This window comes from Syngnathus floridae, chromosome 2 (assembly GCF_059516105.1).
Source record: "Syngnathus floridae isolate MCC-2025c chromosome 2, RoL_Sflo_1.0, whole genome shotgun sequence".
Taxonomy (NCBI): Eukaryota; Metazoa; Chordata; class Actinopteri; order Syngnathiformes; family Syngnathidae; genus Syngnathus; species Syngnathus floridae.
Window position 1 is genome coordinate 22,603,596 of NC_142414.1, and position 21,784 is coordinate 22,625,379.

Here is a 21,784-nt window from a genome sequence, read left to right on the forward strand (position 1 = left end):
ACTTGCACCGAGATAATGTGCTAGGCCGCAATGTTGATGACATATTGTTCCGTCCGCTCTGAACAATTTAATTAGCGTGAATCTATCGGACTTTATCTCAATATTTTCCTGACGACTCTTCCTGCACTGTCTTCACTGCATGTGGTGGGGACTAGCACCACCCCAGGTTGTCAAGGAAACTGTACAGTAAGTTTCTTTATTGCCCTTCAGCGTTTGGCATTTATCTCACTTTCCTGCTTTCCTTTACTTCATTTCACATTTCACAGAATGCCTTGAGTCTGATTGGATTATTTTAGAACTGAATGAAAATGAAAATGACAACGAAATGATTTATGGGCGAGTCCGTTTCACCACTGTTATTGAAAATGACATGACAAAATTAGGAGCAAAAACTATCATTGCACACACGAGTCACTTTGACCTGAGCCGACCTAGTTACAGTCCTGCTGTGGTCCGATTGCAGAGCGTCAAAATAACTCAGATGCTGGCCTGCAATCAACACAGGCCCATGTGTGCGTAAATCAACTTGGTCTTAAAACAGACCAGTCTATTGACATTCTGTCTGCCCGAAAGACTATAAAAGTGGGAGACGTAAAACATCACTGATTAAACTACAAACAACACTAACAAACATGATATGTGGCTGTTAATGGCTGCAATGCACATTTTCCTAGGGGACAACACGCACGCAAGAATTTGTTTGGCCATCCAACAAAGAGAAATACTTAAATATCCACAATTCTAAGGAAACAAAAGGTGATTTCAACATTGCATCCTAACAAAATTAGATATGCATGGTCAGCTGCAAAACAAATACATCTCATGTGACAGCTTCTGAATACACAAGTTAGTATAAAAATGTAAATAAAAATAAACATTGGGCTCAATTTCTGATCATTTCTTTTGCAAATAATAGAATGTCATTTAGAAAAGAAAAGTCACCGATATTTAGTCATCTTTGAATGCAAGACATTTTTTCCTCGATAAACCACAAAGTACAGTACTTCGTTTTCTTATTATGATCGCTTAAGTCCAGCTACAAAAGTGACTCAGAGTGGGAAAGCTAAATACCTCAGTTGGTCTCACTATTAATATTGTGATCTCGATGGAGTTGACCCGTGGTCATGGTCCAGTAGTGTCCTCTACAAGCATGCGAAATGATATAAATCTCTTTTACAGCAGGATTAGAGTGTCATCCACTCAACTGAGCATATCTACAACAAACCTCTCACGCCATCTCTGTATACTGTAAATTGCAATTGACAATAACCTTTTTTTTTTAAGATACTGAACTGATTTTTTAAAAATGCATTGGGTTACATTTTTCAGAGTTTGTGCTTTGGGACTCAAAATGAGACGAGCAAATTTCCAGGAGCACATTGGATTTTCTGCTGAGTACTGCAGAATCCTAACAGAAAAATCCACCTCAGTAAATGTTCCAGTTAACTGGTGAATTTGCTCTTCCTCCTGATCCAATCGGAGAGGACTGTCGGCACCACTCAGCATCTTTCATATAATCTGGTCACCCGTGAGATGAGGTTTAGTGCACAGAAATAAAGGACAAGGGGCACGGAGAGAACAGTGCTTTTCTTTCTGTCCTTTTGTGCCCGTTACATAATTTAACAATTAGGAAACAAATGGAAGCCTACAAGGTAGATAGATAGATAAAGAGGCTGTTAAGGAAAATGTGAAATTGAAAAATATTTAGGGACAACTTAAACTAGGAATTGGTATCAAGCCCAAGCACCTGTCACAATATTAATTTTCAGGATGATATAGTTTCACAGAAACTACCATGATAAACGATAGTATCACTTGCATTTAAATTCTTTTTTTAATGCCACTAATTAGAGCAAAAATAATTCAATGAATAGTCAAGTCAAAAAAGATCTTTACACGAATAAGATTCACACGTACGGAAGAAGATTAGGGCCAGTGAAGAAGAAAAAAAAAGGGGGGGTGACAGGTTTCTGACTTTTTTTCTCATAATTCTGACTTTAAATGCAACGAAAAAGTGCATTGATAACACTTTGACATCACTGTCTTATTGAATAATTCTCTACGACTGCAGTATAAACAATCATTTTACAGTCCAGAGCATTTCCCCTGCCTGCTGTTGTGGGACATCACACTGCAGGGTAACCATAGCAACACACACGACACCGTCGGTGTAGTGTTAGTAACTGAGCAGCTGCCAGACTAGCATCAGCCGGAGGCGCCAGCTCCTCATTTTCCACGTCTCCACTTCCTCTTCCCAGCAAGAGACGGCCGCATATTGATGATGTCACGCCGCCTCCTTTTGAAGCCAGGAAGAGGGCAGCAGTGAGGGGAGGAGATAGGAGAAAATATAAGGGGGGGAGGGTTGAAGAGAGAGTTCAGGAAAGAAGATAAGTGAGGGACAACAAGGAGAGAAACTGGAAACAAAAGAGGAGCACATGACGCTGAAGGGGGAGTAAAAAGATTCCAGTGCAGACAGTGTGGATTGCAGTGGAAACCACAACGTATAACAAATCAAAACACTCACACGCTATTGAGTAAAAGTAATAAGTTATAAATGCAATGAAGCAACTTCATCTAGTTCTGTGCAGATGAAGGGAGAGTGGGCAGAATGGGCTCTGTACATGTATACTCTTTGTGGCCTCAAAGTACAGCAGCTAAAAACCTTTTGTGTCTGCCATTACATTCCAGATCATGTAATTTAAAGCACATACTATCAGTTAAGGTAATGTACAAATAGGAGCCGCCCATGTATTGAATGAATTTGTCTGTGCTGACTCAGTAAAATTTCCCTAAACAAAAAGGATGAAATTCTGTGTGTGACACCAGCACTAAGGCCCATTAAGTCTTAAGGGGCACAAAATGGATCGACAGTGTACTGGCTATAATTATCACAATCAATAAACCACTTAAATCACTTTATTCACACACAGGAGGTGTGTTCTTAATCGTGCTAAACCATCATTTTTTTTAGTGTGTCCGTGTGCGTGTGTGTGTCCGTGTGTGTGCGTGTATGTGTGTGTGTATATGTGTGAGTGCGGACTCATCAGACACACCAGATCCACAAGGAGACCAGTGCCGAACCTTTTAAGAGAGCCCATCTGTCCTCCCACAGGTGAGGTAATCTGCACACCAATTATAGCTTAATGGCTGCATTGTCAAGTAATGTGTGGGTGTATGTGTCCACTAGTTTGTGTGAGTGTGTACATTACGTGTATTACTTTCCTTGAAGCTAAAATGTTCCAAAAAATTGTTACATCATTTATAAGGAAATATCCCTCAAATGGCATTAAACCTATAATTTTGATTAACTCCCCGCTAAAAAGGCAGTAATGCAGCGGCAATGTTTTTTTCTGAGATCACGTGTTTCTACAGCTTCAAATTAAGAAATAAATCATGATTTATAGATAAAAAGACATTTCTGTCAATCTCACTTTGTCTTGATACTGAAAATGTTTCTTCATGCGCTTATATATTTCTCTTGGTGGGAAGTGGGATACTTAGAAGTCACATGGTTCTCTTCTCCTTGAAACGTCTTTAACCTAATCAATCACTCACTCTAAGCCAGTTTAAGTTCAGCTGCTTTGATGCGCTGACCCATTTAAGAACACGTGTCTCTGGAGAGAACACATATTTTATTGAGGACCATAAGGAATGATCACTGTTGACATGACCTGCAGGCTATGGACCACAATGATTTAAGGAGTGAAAAAAAGGGAAAACAAACAAGTCATCTGAATATTTCTAAGGGAAATTCTGGGGTTTAACCACACATTAGGCCAGCAAACATCTATTTAATCAACACAATTACATGGAAAAGTGCACAGCAAAGTACGTAGCTACCTTCTCCCTACATCCCTCTACTTGGTCTGAAACAATAGGTAAGGCTTCCTGAAAGTCAAAAATACCAAGGAGCACTTTCCCTCTGGAATAAGTAAATTGCGGAAATGGACTTAGCGTGGATAAAAACTTGCAATTCGGCCATCAGAGCAGCATAGAAGAGGTTTTCACATAGGTTCAACATGTTCCTCCTAGCAACCCGCCAATGTGCATGGGGCACCTACACAAGTGGCACATTATCTAGTGAGGTTGGAGGGATATGTTTCCAACACACAATACTAACTAACCCAAATCAAAGCAAGCTGTGGATAAAGCTGTGTGTTTACAACTACAGTTTTAACCACAAGATATGAACAACTCATGCAAGACTGCATTTGAGCACATGCTGTATATATTTTTCAAATGACAGTGCATGGTGTAATACATGATGGCAGTGTGCAATATTATCATCCATCACAGGCCAATTGCATGGCACTTAGATTCAAATTCACACCTAAGGGCAATTTGGAGTCTTCAATGAACTTGACATACATGTTTTTGAATTTGAGAGGAAGTTGGAGTAGTTTCAACAGATTAACTGCACATTGGGTTTGATTTTTCTTTGGCATTGAGCCTAAACAACGGCTGATAGGAGAAGAAGGTGAGATGTGTCAGTCAAATTGGCTCCTGACAGTTCAATTATTGGAATATGGCGAGAGAATACAGCAATACCATGCTCTACCCAAGTGGACAAGATGACCTTATCATGCTCAATGGACTCATCCTAAATCAACATGCACTTGCACTCTCTCTCACACACACATATAGTCAAGGACACATGGGGCGATATTTCTTCAGTGACCTTCAGCTGAGTTATGGTGATCATATGCAGAGAAGGAGCGAGAAAGCGTGGCTACATATGGACAAAAAACAAATCCCTAAATAATATGCAGCCTTTTTTCTCTGTAATCATCAAAGATTATTTTTCCAATTAAACTCACCCAGCCCTCCTGCCAAGACCCCACCTGGTACAGCCCCCTTTTGTCTCCTTTCTCCTTGCCCTGTACAAAGAAATGTCTTTCTTGTTGTTTACAACCTTGTCTCAATTTTCCTCTCCTTTCTTGGAGCAACTCTTTCACTTCAAGCAGCCAATGGAGCAGCTGTATCTCTTTCTCTACCCAAACAGCAATCTGTCTATATGATAGCTCTCCACCTCTCCATTACTGCATTGTGTTTGCTTACCTTGAGGCTGAGGAGTGGCTGGGTTCAGTTTCCATCTTTTTCTTCAAAAACATGACGTAACTTTAGAGTGACGTGCCGCAAATGCACAAAACTAAACAAATCAATATATAGTCACCGGTTTGGTCTGTAACATGTCAGAAAATTGCCAAAACGTTGCTATTTGTTTTGAAAGGAAAAACAAATGGTTTTTTTTTTTTTTTTTTTGTATTACACACAAAGATAACCAGTCTTCTATCGTACAGGACAATAATCAGAGAATATTAACAATCGAGATGACATTTCAATCATTTTTTGCAATTTTTGAAATGGAATAGGGTATGTATTAAGGGTATCTATTAATTTTCAAAATTTATTTATTTGATAATCGATAAATTCTCAATTAATCTATGCATCGCTAAAAATACAGAGATAGATTGAAAATTTAAACAATGCATTTTTCGATTCATCAAATGCTCATCAGAAGTCAATTTAATTCCCATATCACTTCTATACAAATTTGTTCAAAATTCAAACAACATCCCGTAACAGTTTGCAAGGTCCACTGTATTTAGAATAGACAGTCCTGATTAATTTCCCAGTTTGTTGGCGAAGTAGATGAGCAGTCACTTCCTTGCAGAATCACCCCGCATGGCTCTATTGCAAATCCCCCAAACTCATTATCTCCCCCTCTCCTCTACACCTTCAATCAATCTTTTACTTCAGTCAAGCTGCTTACCTTCAAATCAAACATTCTCAGAAGATGCACCCCCTCTGGAGCTTCTCACAAAAAAACACAGACACCCACCCCTCGTCCCTCCTCCTCAACCAGCAGCCTTCCCTCTATAACCCTTGTGCCATCAAATGTGACCTTGCCGCATTCCAATGTCAAACCGCTGGAATGGAACAAACATTTTGGAGACAGGTGAAGACACAGAGATTTGAGAGGTTGGAGGAGGTAAGATAAAAAACTGAGGGAGGCAAGGGGGGGGGGGGGACACAAATTATGGATGGGAAACATACTGTATGCTGCCCATCACACGAGGGTTATTTTATACCGCCATTGATATACTCCCGGGTTGTTTTGTTCAACCCGTTTCACCACGGCCAACTAGCGTTCTCATTCATATGGTGACTACCGTGGCAATTTTTTTGACAGTTGAAAAACAGGCATCCATGGCAACCCAGCCTGTCGCGTTTGCCCATTCTGTTCCCGCCCCACGGTGTCTCACAACCGTCCTGTTTTGTCCATGGCGGCCTGAAAAGGGGCTACCGTGGCTGCCTAGAACATACTTACTCATAACCTTACGTACTGTACATAAGGATAATACTAATAACCAGAGGCTGCAGACATTGCCAATCGATAATTCACCAACACCTTTCGAATCACCACAACGTTTATTGTCCTCTGTGTTTTCAAAGTCTTTTGGTCAGACTGTTGATTTTTGGCTTTAAACACTCCTATTCCTACTAGTACAATGACTATACGACCAACACTAGTTCGTGAATTTAATTCATATCACCCAAGGTGAGACACAAATGGGTGAGACATTCCTGTGTGAGTAAATGCACACACAAAGTTCCCTAAACCATATCAGCAATGTGAAGAATTTTCTGCGGGGTTGGCATAGCTCGTCACAACACAGCCAAACATGAAGCCAGGTCAGCAAGTCCAAGAGCTGTCAAATAGCCACAAAACCTTCTGTGGCTCTCATGTGCGCTGAGAAAAGCACACATCAGAACAAACGGTTGCTCCTGCACTACAAGGAATCATTCATAAATCTACTTCAGTTAAAACAGAGCACTGCAAGCGAGGACTTCAAAAACTTCAGCTGCACTATATAAATGAGTCATGAGACTAAAATGCTAAACAAAGTAAATCACTACTTCTATAGACACAATTGTTCAAATCTTAGGGATTGAAGCCGATTCAAACGTTATCTGGAGCCCTGTCAAAACATATTGGCGTGAACTTGTGGAACAAAACTATATACATAAAAGAGCAGAAACGAGGGAGAAAATATTGTTTTTAACCTGAGAAAATTCTGCTGAGCTCAGGCTCTAGCCTTCTGTGACAAGGTTTTTGTGTTCTCAAATTCCCAAAATATTAACATTTAATCCAAGACTCCAAATTATCCGGCCAGTTCCGGGTGTACCAATCGTTCCGTGGTGTCTTTAGTTCATACCATTGCTAGTGGAAGATCAGTTGCAAATAGATAGACAAAGAAGAGCACTGTAATTTTCCAACCAAAATGCCCACTGATTTTATTCCATATGAAACCACCACTGTAACTACCTACCCATGCAGAAAACAAACCATAACATTTCAGAAACTAGCCTGGAAGTATCAAACAAACAGAAAAACTGACAACAATCAAAACTAAAACAAAACATTGCTATTTGCAGCAGTCAAACACTTGAAACACTTCCATTCTGGGTTATATAAAGGCAAAGTGATTCAATTAGCAGCAAAGCCAAATTAAAGTCGAGTGTCCGCGTACAAGTGAGGATGCAGTGGGGAATGGAGTGGGCAACATTCTCTATCAACAAAAAAAATTGGAAGTAAAATTGAAAGACAAGTACAATACATGCACCCCGCAGGTCTATCTAATTAGTGAAGGACGAGGACAACAAGGGAGCTTTCTGTCTCCTCTATCAGGCAAACGGTCAATCAATAGTTAAGGAGTAGAGCGATAAAAAACACAAACATCCAATTTTATTGAGGGAACACAATCCAGCTCCCCTGCCAGCAACCCGGCCTTCCACCTCGCCGTGACCCACATCAGGTCTTGGGCCAGGACCAGAACTTTGAGAGCCCAATCAAACATGGGGGGGGGGGAAATAGACAAAGAAGGCTGATCAGCATGCTCACAATGAGGCCTGCCAGATACCACTTTTAAAGCAGTGAATACAAAAAAAACAGTTATCTCAACTGCTTTCCCAAATTAGTTTTCACTTCACTTGGACCAAATTGTGCCTTCTTGGTCTCTTGCATGGCATCAGAATGAAAGAAAAGAGGGTCAACAAGAAATGTGTACAGTGGCTGACCAAAGACTTTTTTCCTTTATGGAGTTTGATATTGATTTACACCACACCCCGGCTAATGTTACCCACCATGTCACACACAATAACCGCTTTTATGTCTTCCACCTTATTGTCTTATTATTGCTAAGAGAAAGGCAGACCAACTTTAGAAATCTTAGATCAGACCACTGTGAATAATCAAGTCCTACCTTGTCAATTTCCTGTTGCAGGACCTGTTTGGCGACCTCCAGATCCTGAAGTCGGACTCTGAGTTCCTCATTCTCCTCCTCCAGGCGGGCCCTCTTCTTTTCCCCACTGTCCAACTGACTGTGGAGACGGATGGACACATCCTTCGCCACCTGTGAGATGTGAGCAAGTACAGCAAGGGTTTAACTTGGTTGTGTGATTTTGGCCTTGTTCCATGGCTCTTTGTGCACATGTATTCATAGAGACTGTAGGGCTGAACTAAAGGAAGTGGAGATATCTGTGGATTCACTTCATTCCTACAGATGCTATGGGACAGTCTATATTGAGTCAGTTCAGATGATCAAATCCTGATAAGTATCTAAAAATATATCTTCAAATAAGACTCATTGTAAATATCTTCAACATTTTCCCTGGGGTTAAAACCATTTCTCGATCAAAGTAGTCTAACAAATACATTGTCAACTCACTGATGACGTGAGATATGGAAAAGGCACCACTGGATAGACTAACTAAAAAGTCAGTCGAAATATCTGAGTCACACAGTATTGGCATATACGTAACGATGTATTGTATTGCATCATATTGTATAGTATTTAAAGAAAATCAGGAAGATCACTTTGTTCAATGAAATTCAAATCAATATACTGTATATGCAAATGAAGTGGACTAACTTAATACTCTGAATACAGCCATCAAAAGCAAAACAAAACAGCCAAACATTTATTTAAATCCTGCATACATGAAAAATTACTTGCGTAAGACTTGTAAGTCATGAACTTTCAATTTGAATGTGACTACTGTTTTCAGTTTGAATGCTTAATACTCAACATTAATAGGTTGGTTACTAAATGGCAACAAAATCCTTACTGAGCAAATTGTACTGCATTGCTGTTGTTTGTGTTTGTGTAGTTATTTGATAGACTCATTTTATGTCTCACTGGTCATGTATAACATCTTGGTATGCAACCACAATTAGTAACTGTCTGTTGAATCTACATGTGTATGTCATTGTATGAACGTTTCTAAACCGGACTAAGGGTGCAGCTGAATGCCACAATACTCCAATTGACCACCCACACAAAACAATGCCCCCCTGAACTTCTCCATCACACACAGTCCTGTTGTGTGTGAACGGAAGATTCTACATCATTCCTTGTGAGTGCTGATTGAATCTAAAAGTGACAGTGAGCTTGTTTAATTTTAAGGTGAACCTGAGGTCACTCAGGCTCACCACACACTCAGCCTTGCAGCCGAATCCCACTGTGGGTCAGTTGCTCAGGTTTCAGGTTAACAACCAATCATGACTCAGCTCGCAAACGTTTTATGTCAATATTCAGAAAACAGGGGAGCCATGATTGGTTGTTGCCTGAGCCCTGAGCAGCTGTGATGTCATTTTCAGTCGACAGCAAGCTCCAAGATGGCCGGGCACTGAGATATATTTTGAGATTGATTCAAATTTTGCAGCTTAATTCATTTTCCACAAACACAATAATAATCAGAATGCCGCGTTTAGACTCATGGTGGTCAATAAAACACATTATGGGAAAGAACATTTTTGACTTGACTTAAAACCCAAAAAGCATTATTGGGGCGTAGCTCATGGACAAGATTTACACACTTTCTGCAAACAAATGTCCTTTCTTGGCTTATTGCACAATGCGTGTGTGTGTGTGTGTGTTTCTGTGTGTCAGAGGACATAAATCTGTAACCGGTACAGTTGAGAGCAGGCGGGTACCCATAAGTCATGGTAGCATAAATCATTAGGTCTTTAGTGATGGATAAGACCTTTTCAAGTTTAATGTAACACCGGGACAAGGTAAATGTCTCCTATGATGGAACCATCACAGTCTGTGTGTGTATTTGTGTAAATTAAAATGTTAAATATGCTGCTTTATTTTTCAGATTCACTTTTTCTTTCTTGTGCTTCAATTGTTATATTTCAAGCAATTCAGAGTATGCACATATTGGTGGTCATAGTACATGACAAAGAGATGAATAGATTAACATAATGCAGTTTTGTTATTCTTAGTGTATGATACACTCAACCGAACCAAAGACAAATTGGCAAAGTTCCTAAAGTTACATTAAGTGAAGCTATCTATTCATCACAGCAGTGCGTTCATTGGCCATTGTCCTATTTTCTTTTTCGTCTCTTTATTTGGAGAATTTTCTCCTTTGTGAGCCACTGAGTGTCTATAAATGCGTTTTTGTTCCTCTATGTCCAAGTGAACGCGATGGAATTCACATCCACTGGAGATTCGCTATAGGGTTCAATTAGCATTCACTGAGACTGCTAGTGAGAGAGAGAGGCATGTTGAATTTATTAAGTGTGTGTGTGTGTGTGTGTGTGTGTGTGTGTGTGTGTGTGTGTGTGTGTGTGTGTGTGTGTGTGTGTGTGTGTGTGTGTGTGTGTGTGTGTGTGTGTGTGAATGCATTTGAAGTCAAGAGGGAAGGGAAAATAGACTGACAAAAGCAAGCAGTGCAAGTCCTGTCTTCCACAAAACACAACTCAGAATATATATACACACTGTGCACGCAAACAGAGACACACAGAAATTGTAAGGTAAGGTGTGTTAAGGATGACCCAGGTGATGTAGGAACAGACTTTTGTTTGTTGGACACACAACCACATAGTGTAGTGTCAACTATGAGATTACTAACTGCCATTTGTTGGCTGAGAAAGCTGTTTGCCCTGTGGCGTGAGTGCGTGTGAGCATGTGCGTGTCTGAAATTAGGTTGTTTTTTCAGTTCTTGGTGGAGGGCACAGCAAGAGAAGTTGTAATATAAAAAAGGTGGGGCAAGATGCCATGCATGTGTTGCAGGACGGAAAATTGAGCTGACAAAAAACAAAAAAATAGTCAAATCACAAAAAAAACCTAAAAAGTTTTAAGTGTAGACCTCGCCCCGAAAAGATGATGAAACTAACAATCCATGTGAAATAATGACAGCTTGGAGGATGGATGTGTATATTTTTGGTTTTTGTTGGGCTGACAGTGTACATATTTTCCTTTGGTTTGTGATCGCGTAGCTCCTTTCCAGCAAGAGCCTCATATTGCATCATTGTTATTTTTGTGCTGTGCACACTGTAAAGCTGCTTGTAGCTCAAACCTCAACTAGCTTTTCACACCTACGGGGGTTTTATGAGAAAGCAACATATGCTTTTCCTATACCTTTCGATGTCTCATCCAACTGCAACATACTCAACAACACAGGCATGCACAATTCGATACAAAATAATACATTTTCTGTGTCAAGACACATTTATTTATATAGCCCTTAATGTCAAAAGAGTTTCAATGGGCTTCTTTCCCTGGTATTAGATATAAAACACAACGTAAGAACAAAAAACCTAAAATTTGTTATTTTACCGAATTGCACCTGACATCATAGCACATCAAGGAAAGTGTGACTATATTTGCACAGTAAATTTCAACATACAAGAATCTACTTTAGGTTTTACAGGAAGTTTTCATGGGCAGCCCTAGTGTTGATGTTCAGCGGTGACGCGAGTTGACCGTTGTGACATCCGGCCTGCACAAAGTCCTCTCGACGCCCATTTAGAGGATGTTACATCATGACTAATCTGTGGAGAGTCTATATATAAAACCATTATGGGTGAAAGAGAGAGTGAGATGCTGGCACGACAGCTGTTCCTCTGATCTTTGGATAGGACGTAGAGGGATGACGGAATGTGATGAAAACTCAGTCCGGTGCATGTTTTGCTTCATCCCAAATGGGCACGCAATGCCTGTGAAATCATCTGAACAGCAAGTAAATGAATTACTATTGTGAGAGCTTCTAGTAAAGGCGATTTAGTATCGACTTGATACAATTTCCTATTGTCAGGAAGAATTTGAGGTCTGACGCTCATGTTGAAGCTTTACTTTCTGCAATGGTTTTCTTGCAAACGCTTGCAAAGTAAAAACCAAGTGAGCAGAAGCTGTTCAGATAGAGCTGCCTTTGATTTATTAACTTGCTCCAGTCCTTTTGCTCTGACAAAAGATCATTCTGACTTAGACGTTATAATGAGGACATAAGGGGGTTTGTGTCTGACCCTCAGTTGTCTTGAGTGTAAAGTGAAGCTTCGTAAGAGAGTGGATCGCGTCATAGGATGACGGTGTGACAATTAAAACATCTTTTTTTATCTGATTGATTAATCGACAAAATATTTGAGGGATTAATTATTCAAATAATTGTTAGTTGCAAGCCAAAACATACTTGTCGAAAAAAAGTTGGGGGTGGAACCTATCTTGGAAATGATTAACAAATGCACCAAACAGATGTAAGACACATTAAACAGGCATGAATGACATTAAGCGCAAGGCCAATTTAGCGCCAGCTAATGCTAACACCAGGTCGCAAATCTCTTAACAGCACCCCACTCTTAATTTAATTGCTTAACAACTTGTTTGTTGCGTGCGTCATGCGCTTAGAATGGTCATTTTGGTCTGAAACGATCGGAAAAATCTCATCCCTGAAGAAGAGGTAATAAACCTGAGGTTTTTTTTAATGTATTAAATACAAAACAACTATTGTACAATGCTTGTAAAATTCTTATTGTAATTTGAAATCTCATTCTACTACTACTTCTACAGCAATAAATATAGTTTTTGATTCTGTAAATTATCATTATTGTATTTGTACATAATTTCGGGGTAGCGAGTGTAAGCAGCACACATATTACATGTTTCACCATAAAGCAAATTTAATTTTGGGTCACTGCTGGAGTAGGCTGCATTCTCTCCTTATTTGGCACTAACTAAGAAGTTTTGCATTACCTCCAGTCAGTGCTGAGCAACAGTCACGAGAGTGGAGCCACATGGCTTTCATCCACTTAACTATATATTATCAAGTTATCCAAAACCGGCTAAAACAGATGATGAACCTTAAATGACAAAGGAAAAAAAATACACGCCGAATCGTTGACATCATGGACAGCATAACTAGCTACATCCTGTGTCTAAATACGGTACACACTACAGTATGTGTCCAGATGTGTGCAGCTGTCTGTGGGAATGAGAGCAGTGTGTGAGTGGGACAGGAAATTATGTCAGGCCTCCTGAAGGAGATTCTGTTTTGTTCTGGGAAATACACTTGCCGAGTCACATGGCGCCCTGACACTGACATACATTACAAAGCAAACAGACGTGATGTGTTTAAAAATAACAGTCGCCTGACTACAACATTGACAGTACGTATTACATTCATCATGAGAGTTTTCACACTCTGCCAGGCTGAAGAAATGAGCAGTAAGATGGGGGACGATGTGTGTGTGAGTGTATGTGTGTGTGCGTGCGTGCGCGTGCATTACCAAATCAGTGCCTTCAAGGATAAGCAGTAGTTAAGCCAATTTGGTAAAGCAGCTCACTTTTGTGAAGCTCAAGAAGTCAAGGTCAAGTTGTCACGACTAAGAGAAACACTGACTGGAAGGCACCAATTCTGTCTGTTTAGTCTGTCCAAAAAGTAAAGCACTATATTATGTCAGAAAGGAACAGTGGACCCGTTGTCGACTCGCAGTTCTGTACCCGTAGATTTGTATTAGAATCAAAATTTGTCAGTGAAGGAGTTCATAAAGTAGGAATTATTTGCAGTATAATTGTGCAACATGAAACATGAAGGATAAAAAATAAATATTAGTACATTTAAATAAAATATTTTGTTTCTTTGTTGTATTATTTTGTTTGTTTGTTCATTTTGATTTTTTTTTACCAGTTAAAAAGACTCAGTGATGAGAGGCAAGAGTGCCTGTCTGTAAGGCGAATGATAAGACGACATGAATAGTGAGTAGACACACGCACACGCACACACACACACACACACGCACGCACGCAGACAATGCGTTGTAACTTGACCCCCGCCAGCGTTTGCCCCTGGTAGCAAGGCGACAATCACTCATGTGTTGTTGAGGGACACACTGATGTCAGTTTGTATCTCCCACCAGTGTCGTTTTTCACAGGACACGTATTTTCTACTGCAGTCCTCTGCTGCTCTAACTCAAGTTGTCTATATGTGCATGTTTTTTTTCCAGGAAATGTTCCCACAATCATGCCTTAACATTTTTTTAATACACTCTAAGAAGGTGTTTGATGGGGCGCTATAATGCCTAACCTAACAGCCACTGCAGCCAAACAGAAGAAAGTAATTTGTGGTAAAAGCACAATAAGAACAATTGTCTTGAGCTGCGGAAATGGGGGACTCATATACATTTGAGGAAAGTATTCTCAGGGGCCACAGTTCTCCAAAATTGTTTGTTTTATTGTTCTGCATGAGAAGACAAAAGGCACATGGAAAATTATTTTCTTTTTATGCTCATGGTATGAGCAAGCCTTCTCTTGCTTTATAGCATTTTTCAATTTACATTTTAAACCTTTCTATTTAAAATTCAAGTCAGATCTTGTTTCAAATCAACTCCATTAAAGTCACATAATCCCCCTTGCAGTCTTGTCCTCTTTTTACTCCTCCCCCCTCCCTGTTTTATCGCTCACTCTGAGTGGCTAATTTGAATTTTCAAACAGTCACCAGTTGCCTCTTGCTTTTTTTTTACCCACACAGGATGTATACTCATCCCTTCCACTTCCTCTTTCAATCATTCCTTCTCTCAGGACAACTAGATGGTGAGACAGCAGCTGAGCCGCAGACAGAAAAGCCAAGCGGGGGGGGTTTGACGTGATATCACACAAACCACATTTGGCCTACACACACACACACATACAAACTATCACTTAGCATATAACACTTTCTTTGTTCTCCATTACTTGGAAAATTTGGGGGGAGAATCTGAATACGTCTATCCACATTCCTGGGACAAACACACAGAAGTGCAAGCGCATACACACGTGTGTGCGTGTGTGTGTCATGTGCGTATTCATGACAGTGTGCATGCGCATGTCATTGAGGTTAGTTTAACGGAAGAGTGTGGTTCACTGTCCTTAAGGCAGCCTGATAATCAAACCAAATAATATTAAGGGGTTTTTTGAAGCCTTCCGTCACCACAGTCTTTAAACTGTGGAAGAACTAGGTCATCCATGACCAAGGTTATTTGAGGAAAGTACATTACCGTTTGTTAACAAGTTGAATTTCCCTTGGATGGTTGGAATGCTTGATGGGTTATCAAAGTATCATTCACCAAAGTTCCTATCTTAATTTCTTAAAGTAGGTGGACAATGATTCTTGGCAAAAACGTCACATTCCTGTGATGAAAGGAAAGTAATGGGAGGAATGACAAAATGCAAATTTCTCCAAATGAAACTACAATAGCCAAGGCAACATCAGTCTCATCATAATACTTAATCACAAAGCTTGCAAATGTGTACAAATCTTATTTTGACCCAACTTTCAATTGTTTTGTATCACAAAATAACTCCCATAAGTGACCCAGAAAAATGGGACAAATTGACCCAAGTCCAATTTTGACCCAAATGATGTCATTTTTGACCCAATTAATTTCTGAATGAGTCTATAAACTGTCTGTCTGACGTGACAATAAACCTTCAAGTCTGCATACTAGGCAAGATCTTGGAAGCAAACACTTACTTTGACATCTTGCTCCAGCGTTCGTATCAGTTCACCATCAACCTGCCCCGTTTGCGCAACTCGGATGGAGCGCCGCTCTGACTTCCTCAGCCGGTACTGCAAAATGCGGCAGGTCTTGTTCGCCTGCCAATCAAAGACACACTTAGGATCAAAACGTAACAAAACAAAAAAATCTGAAATTGTGAGTGAATTACAATGGATCTTGACTATGAACTACAACTGAACACAAATACTTCTCAGGTTGTACAACTTTTGAACTCAAACGGTAAATATACCTCAAAAGTCCCAAAAAGTGCCACTGTCTTTTTATAATGCCCTTTACATAATACTTAAGAGGGTTTTTCCCTAAAAAGTTTGAATCTGAATTAGAGGCTCCACTCTACTCTCACATGGCTTAAAAACATTCTGCAGCAGTCTCTGATTCGCGTCTGTGTTTCCAAAATATGCGAACAAAGAAAATGAGGTTCAGTGTGAGGTTGAGCTCTCATCCACTCATGCTTGGCTGCGCACACACACACACACACACACACACACACGTACACACACACTTACACACCTGCTCCAGCTGTTGCCGCAATTCCTGCAGCTGGTAGACGTCATCCTCCATGTACATGTCCCTCATCTCCAGCATCTCGGATCTTAACTCTTCCATCTCATCCTGGAAACAGAACAGAATACATGATGGGAATAAATCCTCCATCTCGAGCTATCAAAATGAATCGATTAATTGACAACTAACTAATCAATTATCAAATTAATTGACAACTGTTTCATCGAGTAATTGTTTAGAGACATTTTTTAACTTAAAATTATCCAAATCCTCTGCTGTCAGCCTCTAAACAGTATTTATTATTGTGTCAGTCATTCATACAAACAGATTATCCTTGGTGTTTATTCAAAATCACCACCTTTTGTCATTAGCTGACATGCCTTCCTCACAATCACAAAGAATATCAGGATGACAAATAGTATGACAATGTCTCCTCTTGTCAAATCAAAGAGGTATTATAATCCAGAGATCATGTCCTAAGTAACAAAAAAAGTGCATAAAAAGTAAAGTAATTGTTTTGTATTGATTCTTCAGTCCATCTACTTTCTAGTAAGGAGGTAAAAGATCAGATCAAATATATTGGATTCTCTTTGTGAATACTCTACTACAGTCCCCGCAGGTAGTAGTTAAGAGCAAAGCAAAAAATATTACTTCATCGGGAACTAGATGTCAAATAAAAAAATGACACAGGGTGGACAAGGCGCTACGAGGATAATTCAAGATTTGTGTATATAATAGGAATGAATTATTCATTTCAGTAGAGGAGCATAAATCATATCAGGTCACTGTGTTTAAAATTGCGTGCCTGGTCCCAACAAAGATTGGGTCACTTGTATTTGCGGGACACTGTTGAACTAGTAGAGTGATTCCCAGAGTGTGTGTGTAGCCAAAAAAAGAATGACTGTTTGCAGTAGTAATAATGCTGTCATCATTTACCACAGCTGGAAAATATGGGTCAGCAGCTAATGATAAAAGAAAATTTCACAGCTGTAGGCTGGGTGTGTATGCACTCTTCGAGTATAAACAATGAGGTTGAAAGAAGAAAGGTCATCACCAATCAATTATCTTATATTAATGGAAAGGTCACCAGAACATAAAATAAAAAAATAATTCCAAGCATCTAAAAATATCCCAACATCCATGCAGAAGTTTACTATTGAGGGAAGACAGTGAATGAATCTGTTGGCGTCACACTGACTAGAGCGCAATACATTTGCAAAGAACAGAGGGGAAGAAGTGAATTAAAGGCGAAAACAGGAAATGGTAGGCCGAAAAGACAGGAAAGGTGGGGAATAGGAAGGATAAACGCCGGTAACCAAAAGGGGGAAAGGTGGGGAAAACAGAGCATGAAACACGTGTAGACAGTAAGGCGGAGAAAACACGGCCGCAGAGAACGAAGACGTGAGGTCACAGAGCTGGGGAGTCACAAGTTCATGTACCGAGAGAGAAATGCTCCACTGACCCGCTTTTCACATCTAACTGATAGGAACAACAGGGATGAGGTTTTCTTGGTCCCGTGATCAGTCAGAAGAAAATGAGCCAATCAAAGACCAGATTGCAGTCTTGGTTCAAAATTGGAGCTGAGCAATATTTGCAAGGAGAAAAATATTTTGCTCTCATTAAGTGCAGTCCTCTACAATGTAGAAAATACAGAGTAGGTTTTTCTTGGTTGGTTGGAAGGGTTTTTCTTTTATCGTGTCACACATCATAATATATAATGTATCGTCAAAACACTGAGATTTACTTTTATAATTAAATATTTAGATATTATGTCTGCATGTTGAATGTTTCACATTTAGTGACACTTTGACACCTATAAATAGAAGGACTGTTTTGAATGAGATGCATGTCTAGTTTACAAAAATATTCTATTCAAGTCCTCTGTTTTTGATGCTCACTTCATTTGCATCAAGCAGGTGTTCTTCACAGCTGCAATGACAGTTGCCGTGAGGCTCTTTTTTGGAGGGGGGGGGGTATTGTCACGTTGTCATATTGCTTCTGAGATCTAGGTTGATCTAGGTCCCCTTTTCCACAAATCTGAGCTCCCACTATCGGCTGTGGAACTATCTTTGAGGAAGGCTCTGGCTAGACCGTAATTGGCTCTCAGTGGGCCTGGCAACACTTTGCATTGTCAATTTGGGTTATTTAGAGCAAAAAAACAAACCAGGATGTCGGTCCAATTTTTAACCCAAATTGGGTTGTTTTTAACCCACCATTTTTAAGGGTGTGCCATTTAACTGACAGAACTCAATTGATAATTATGTATATCAAAATATGGCATTATTATCAAACAAACTACAATCAAGTGCACTCGAGTCAATCCCCTTTAGCGATCAGACATAGCAGATACCAAAGCAAACTATTCATTTTGGATTGTTGGTATGGTTGTCTGGTAGCTTTGGACAGCTGTTATATAAATGAGACTGCACACAAGCATGGTGCTTTTAAAATATTATTGTGTGTCATCATGGCAGCTCCAAATCTGCAGGTTTTGCTCATAAGATTCTAAACATCAGTGCCCTGGTACTGGTAGTCATTTACCTTGGTTTGCATCCAAGCAGCAGACGCATGTCTGAGTCAACTGTACCGTAAACCCTAAAGGCACATTAAGGAGCTCGCCTGAAAAAGCCAGAGTAGCATTGTGGGTCCCTTGCAACAGGCAGGCCGATAATATTAAATGGCCAGTGTTATAACATTAATGGGCTTTAATATCTCGAGCAGCACCCTTATGTGGGTCAGGTGGGTCAATGATAATGGAAATGATTCTAATTAGTGTGCTGCATGCAATCAACACACTGCCAACCTGCCCAGCACATGATCATGATGACACCAATTCAAATATACAGTATGTGACTTACTTTGAGGTAATCATTCTCAGATCTCAGCTCCTCAATTTCCCTCACAAATTCCTCATGCATACTGTCCACAAACTCCTCAGTGAGGTCAGAGAAAGCAAGAGATGTGCTGGCTGGAATTCGGCTGTCCACCGAGGTGACCGAGCGCTCCTCAGCCGGAGATGCGCTCTCCTCTCCGGCCTCAACACCAACGGACAATCGGTGCTTATCGCCCTTCTCCGTAAAGATTTTAGCAGCAGCGAGTTGTTGTGAAGTTCCATTCCCGAGCAGGTTCTCCCCTCCGCCTCGGCTGCTCCTCGACTCAGTGTCACTGCTGGGAGCGTCTGATGAGAGCTTTTGTTCTTCGGAGGCGCAGTCCGACAATTCGGAGCTGCTGTCGGTGGGGGAAAGCTTCCCAGTGGCGCAGCCGGAATCCTTGGATAAGTCGTCCGATCCTATGCTGGCGTCCGATACCCTCCTCCGTGCACCGCTGCTACTTTTAGACATCTTGGCGGCCGGGGTTTTGGACGACGCGTTGACTGAGGAAGCGGACGACTTGCCCACCGATTTCACACCACTTTTATCGGCTTTGGTGTCTTTAGCGCTCAGACCTCCTATGGGGCTGCGCCTGGAGGTGCGGCTCCCCAGGTGGATTGCACCCGGTTTCACACTCAAACTGGGGGCGCCGATCCCACCTCGGATCTTCGTGAGAGACCACCCGGGTACATCCTTGGGTCTGGCAGGTGACGGAGCGCGATTAATTTTCTTCTTTCCTCCCTGAGCTAAGACTATAGCGGGCAGCTCCGCGTGCTGCGCCTGCCCACTGTCCGAGCTCTCTCTCCCGCCTCCGCTTTCCATTTTCTGCCGGAGATGGAGTCTCCGTTCCTTAGGCGAGGCGAAGGAGAGGTGAGCCGGGCTGTTGTGGACATCAACCTCCTTTGACTTTGTCATGCATTCCGTTTGAAGCGAACCCGGAAAACAGAAAGGATATAGCTTGTTGTAGGGTAGTGGGAGGCAGAAGTTCTACAGAAATGAATAAACAACAGCGCACAGACAAAAGGAGCGAGATCCTCGCTCTGGCTACAATGAAAAGCTCACGCACTGAAGCGATACAGAAAAATACATACGAGAGGATCTGATTAATAGATGTGCACCCTTCACTGTGTTTAGTAATGCCTAAAATTATCTCAAGGTTTTATGTATAAAAATATGCATTTCCTAGCAAAGCCGCAACGGTTGTCGTTCGCAGCGTTTGCCCTCCAGGACGCGGACGAGTATGCGTGAAGAGTCGGAGGCGGAGATGTCGCTTTCTCTCTCCGCCCACATAACGGGACGTGCGACAGGAGAGAAAGACGAGATTCAACCAAAACATTATTATTATTATTATTATTATTATTATTATTATTATTATTATTATTATTATTATTATTATTATTATTATTATTATTATTATTATCATTGTTGTTGTTGTTGTTGTTGTTGTTGTTGTTGTTGTTGTTGTTGTTGTTTTTGTTGTTAAAACGTATTACCCTCGTAGACATCAACATAACTAATTACAATAACAAAAATGTAAGCGTAAAACCCTGTCTATCCAACTCGAAATCAACCAATTCTTATCTGTACCCTCTATTATAGTTTTTATAAATAAATGTCAATATCAGTAATAAATGTTATAGAAACAGCTGGCAAATATTTACAAGGGATGACAAATAGTGAGTGTACATGAATTTGCAAGTATTATGTGGGCAAAAAAAGTTGATGTAGTTTGAAAATAATGTGGATAATGTGGATAATTGTAATGAGCGTCGACTCAGTGACATTTCTGCAACTTTGTCGCCACCTGGAGAACATTATGTGATTCTACAGACAGACCTCCTATAGGTAGATGGATGGATAGACGGACGTATAAATCGATAGACAGACCCAGCAAACTGGGCTCCATGTGGTTTTTTAACATGGGCTTATAAGCATGGTTCCATCTGGGTTTGTTCCTCGGTTCCGCCAGGGCCACAACTATGTTAGCCCACATGAGTTTACTAGTTTGAAATTCTAACTTTAACTTGAAACCCTACTTTGAAACCTCAACTCTAGTTTGAAACCTTAACTATAGTTTCAAAGCCTCCTATGAAACCTGAACCTTGGTTTAAAACTCTGCTTTGAAAGCATAACCTTAGTTCAAAATGATGACTTTAGTTTGAAACCCTACTATGACAAATAACCCTAATCCCCTATTCCTAACCCCAAATCTGTAACCCCTCACTTGCTTCAAAGCAACGACAGTCTTGAAATGTATGATAACTTTTAAACTGCTTACTTACGCTGTAAACAATATTTTTTGTGTGTAGAGAATAAAAGAAGATGACTTGCCTTCGTCTTCTCATCTTGTTATGTTCTGCATCTCCACAACATCATGATACACCAATGAGAACAAAAGTATTGTGCTGAACCATTCTATGGTCAAACTGTATTTGGTCTTGGTTTTTGATTTTTGATTTTTAATCTTTGATGCGGGACTAATTGGTCAGCAGACCTCGGTGGCCACACAGGAGAATGAAAAGACACAAGATGACTTAAGTGTGGAGGAGCCTGACCATTGAGGGCC

At 40.5% G+C, this 21,784-nt stretch overlaps 1 protein-coding gene across 1 annotated transcript in view; it reads right to left on the minus strand.

The window, feature by feature from the left end:
* Positions 1–20,472, minus strand: part of mtcl2 (microtubule crosslinking factor 2) — a 43,109-nt gene extending 22,637 nt beyond the window's left edge. The window contains exons 1-4 of the mRNA XM_088368345.1: positions 19,207–20,472; positions 16,355–16,456; positions 15,799–15,921; positions 8,268–8,417 (exon numbers count right to left, since the gene is read on the minus strand). Of these exons, the coding sequence (XP_088224471.1) occupies positions 8,268–8,417; positions 15,799–15,921; positions 16,355–16,456; positions 19,207–20,133 (1,302 nt within the window). The 5' untranslated portion in view covers positions 20,134–20,472. The remainder of the gene's footprint in view (positions 1–8,267; positions 8,418–15,798; positions 15,922–16,354; positions 16,457–19,206) is intronic.
* Between the last annotated feature and the right edge of the window lie 1,312 nt (positions 20,473–21,784).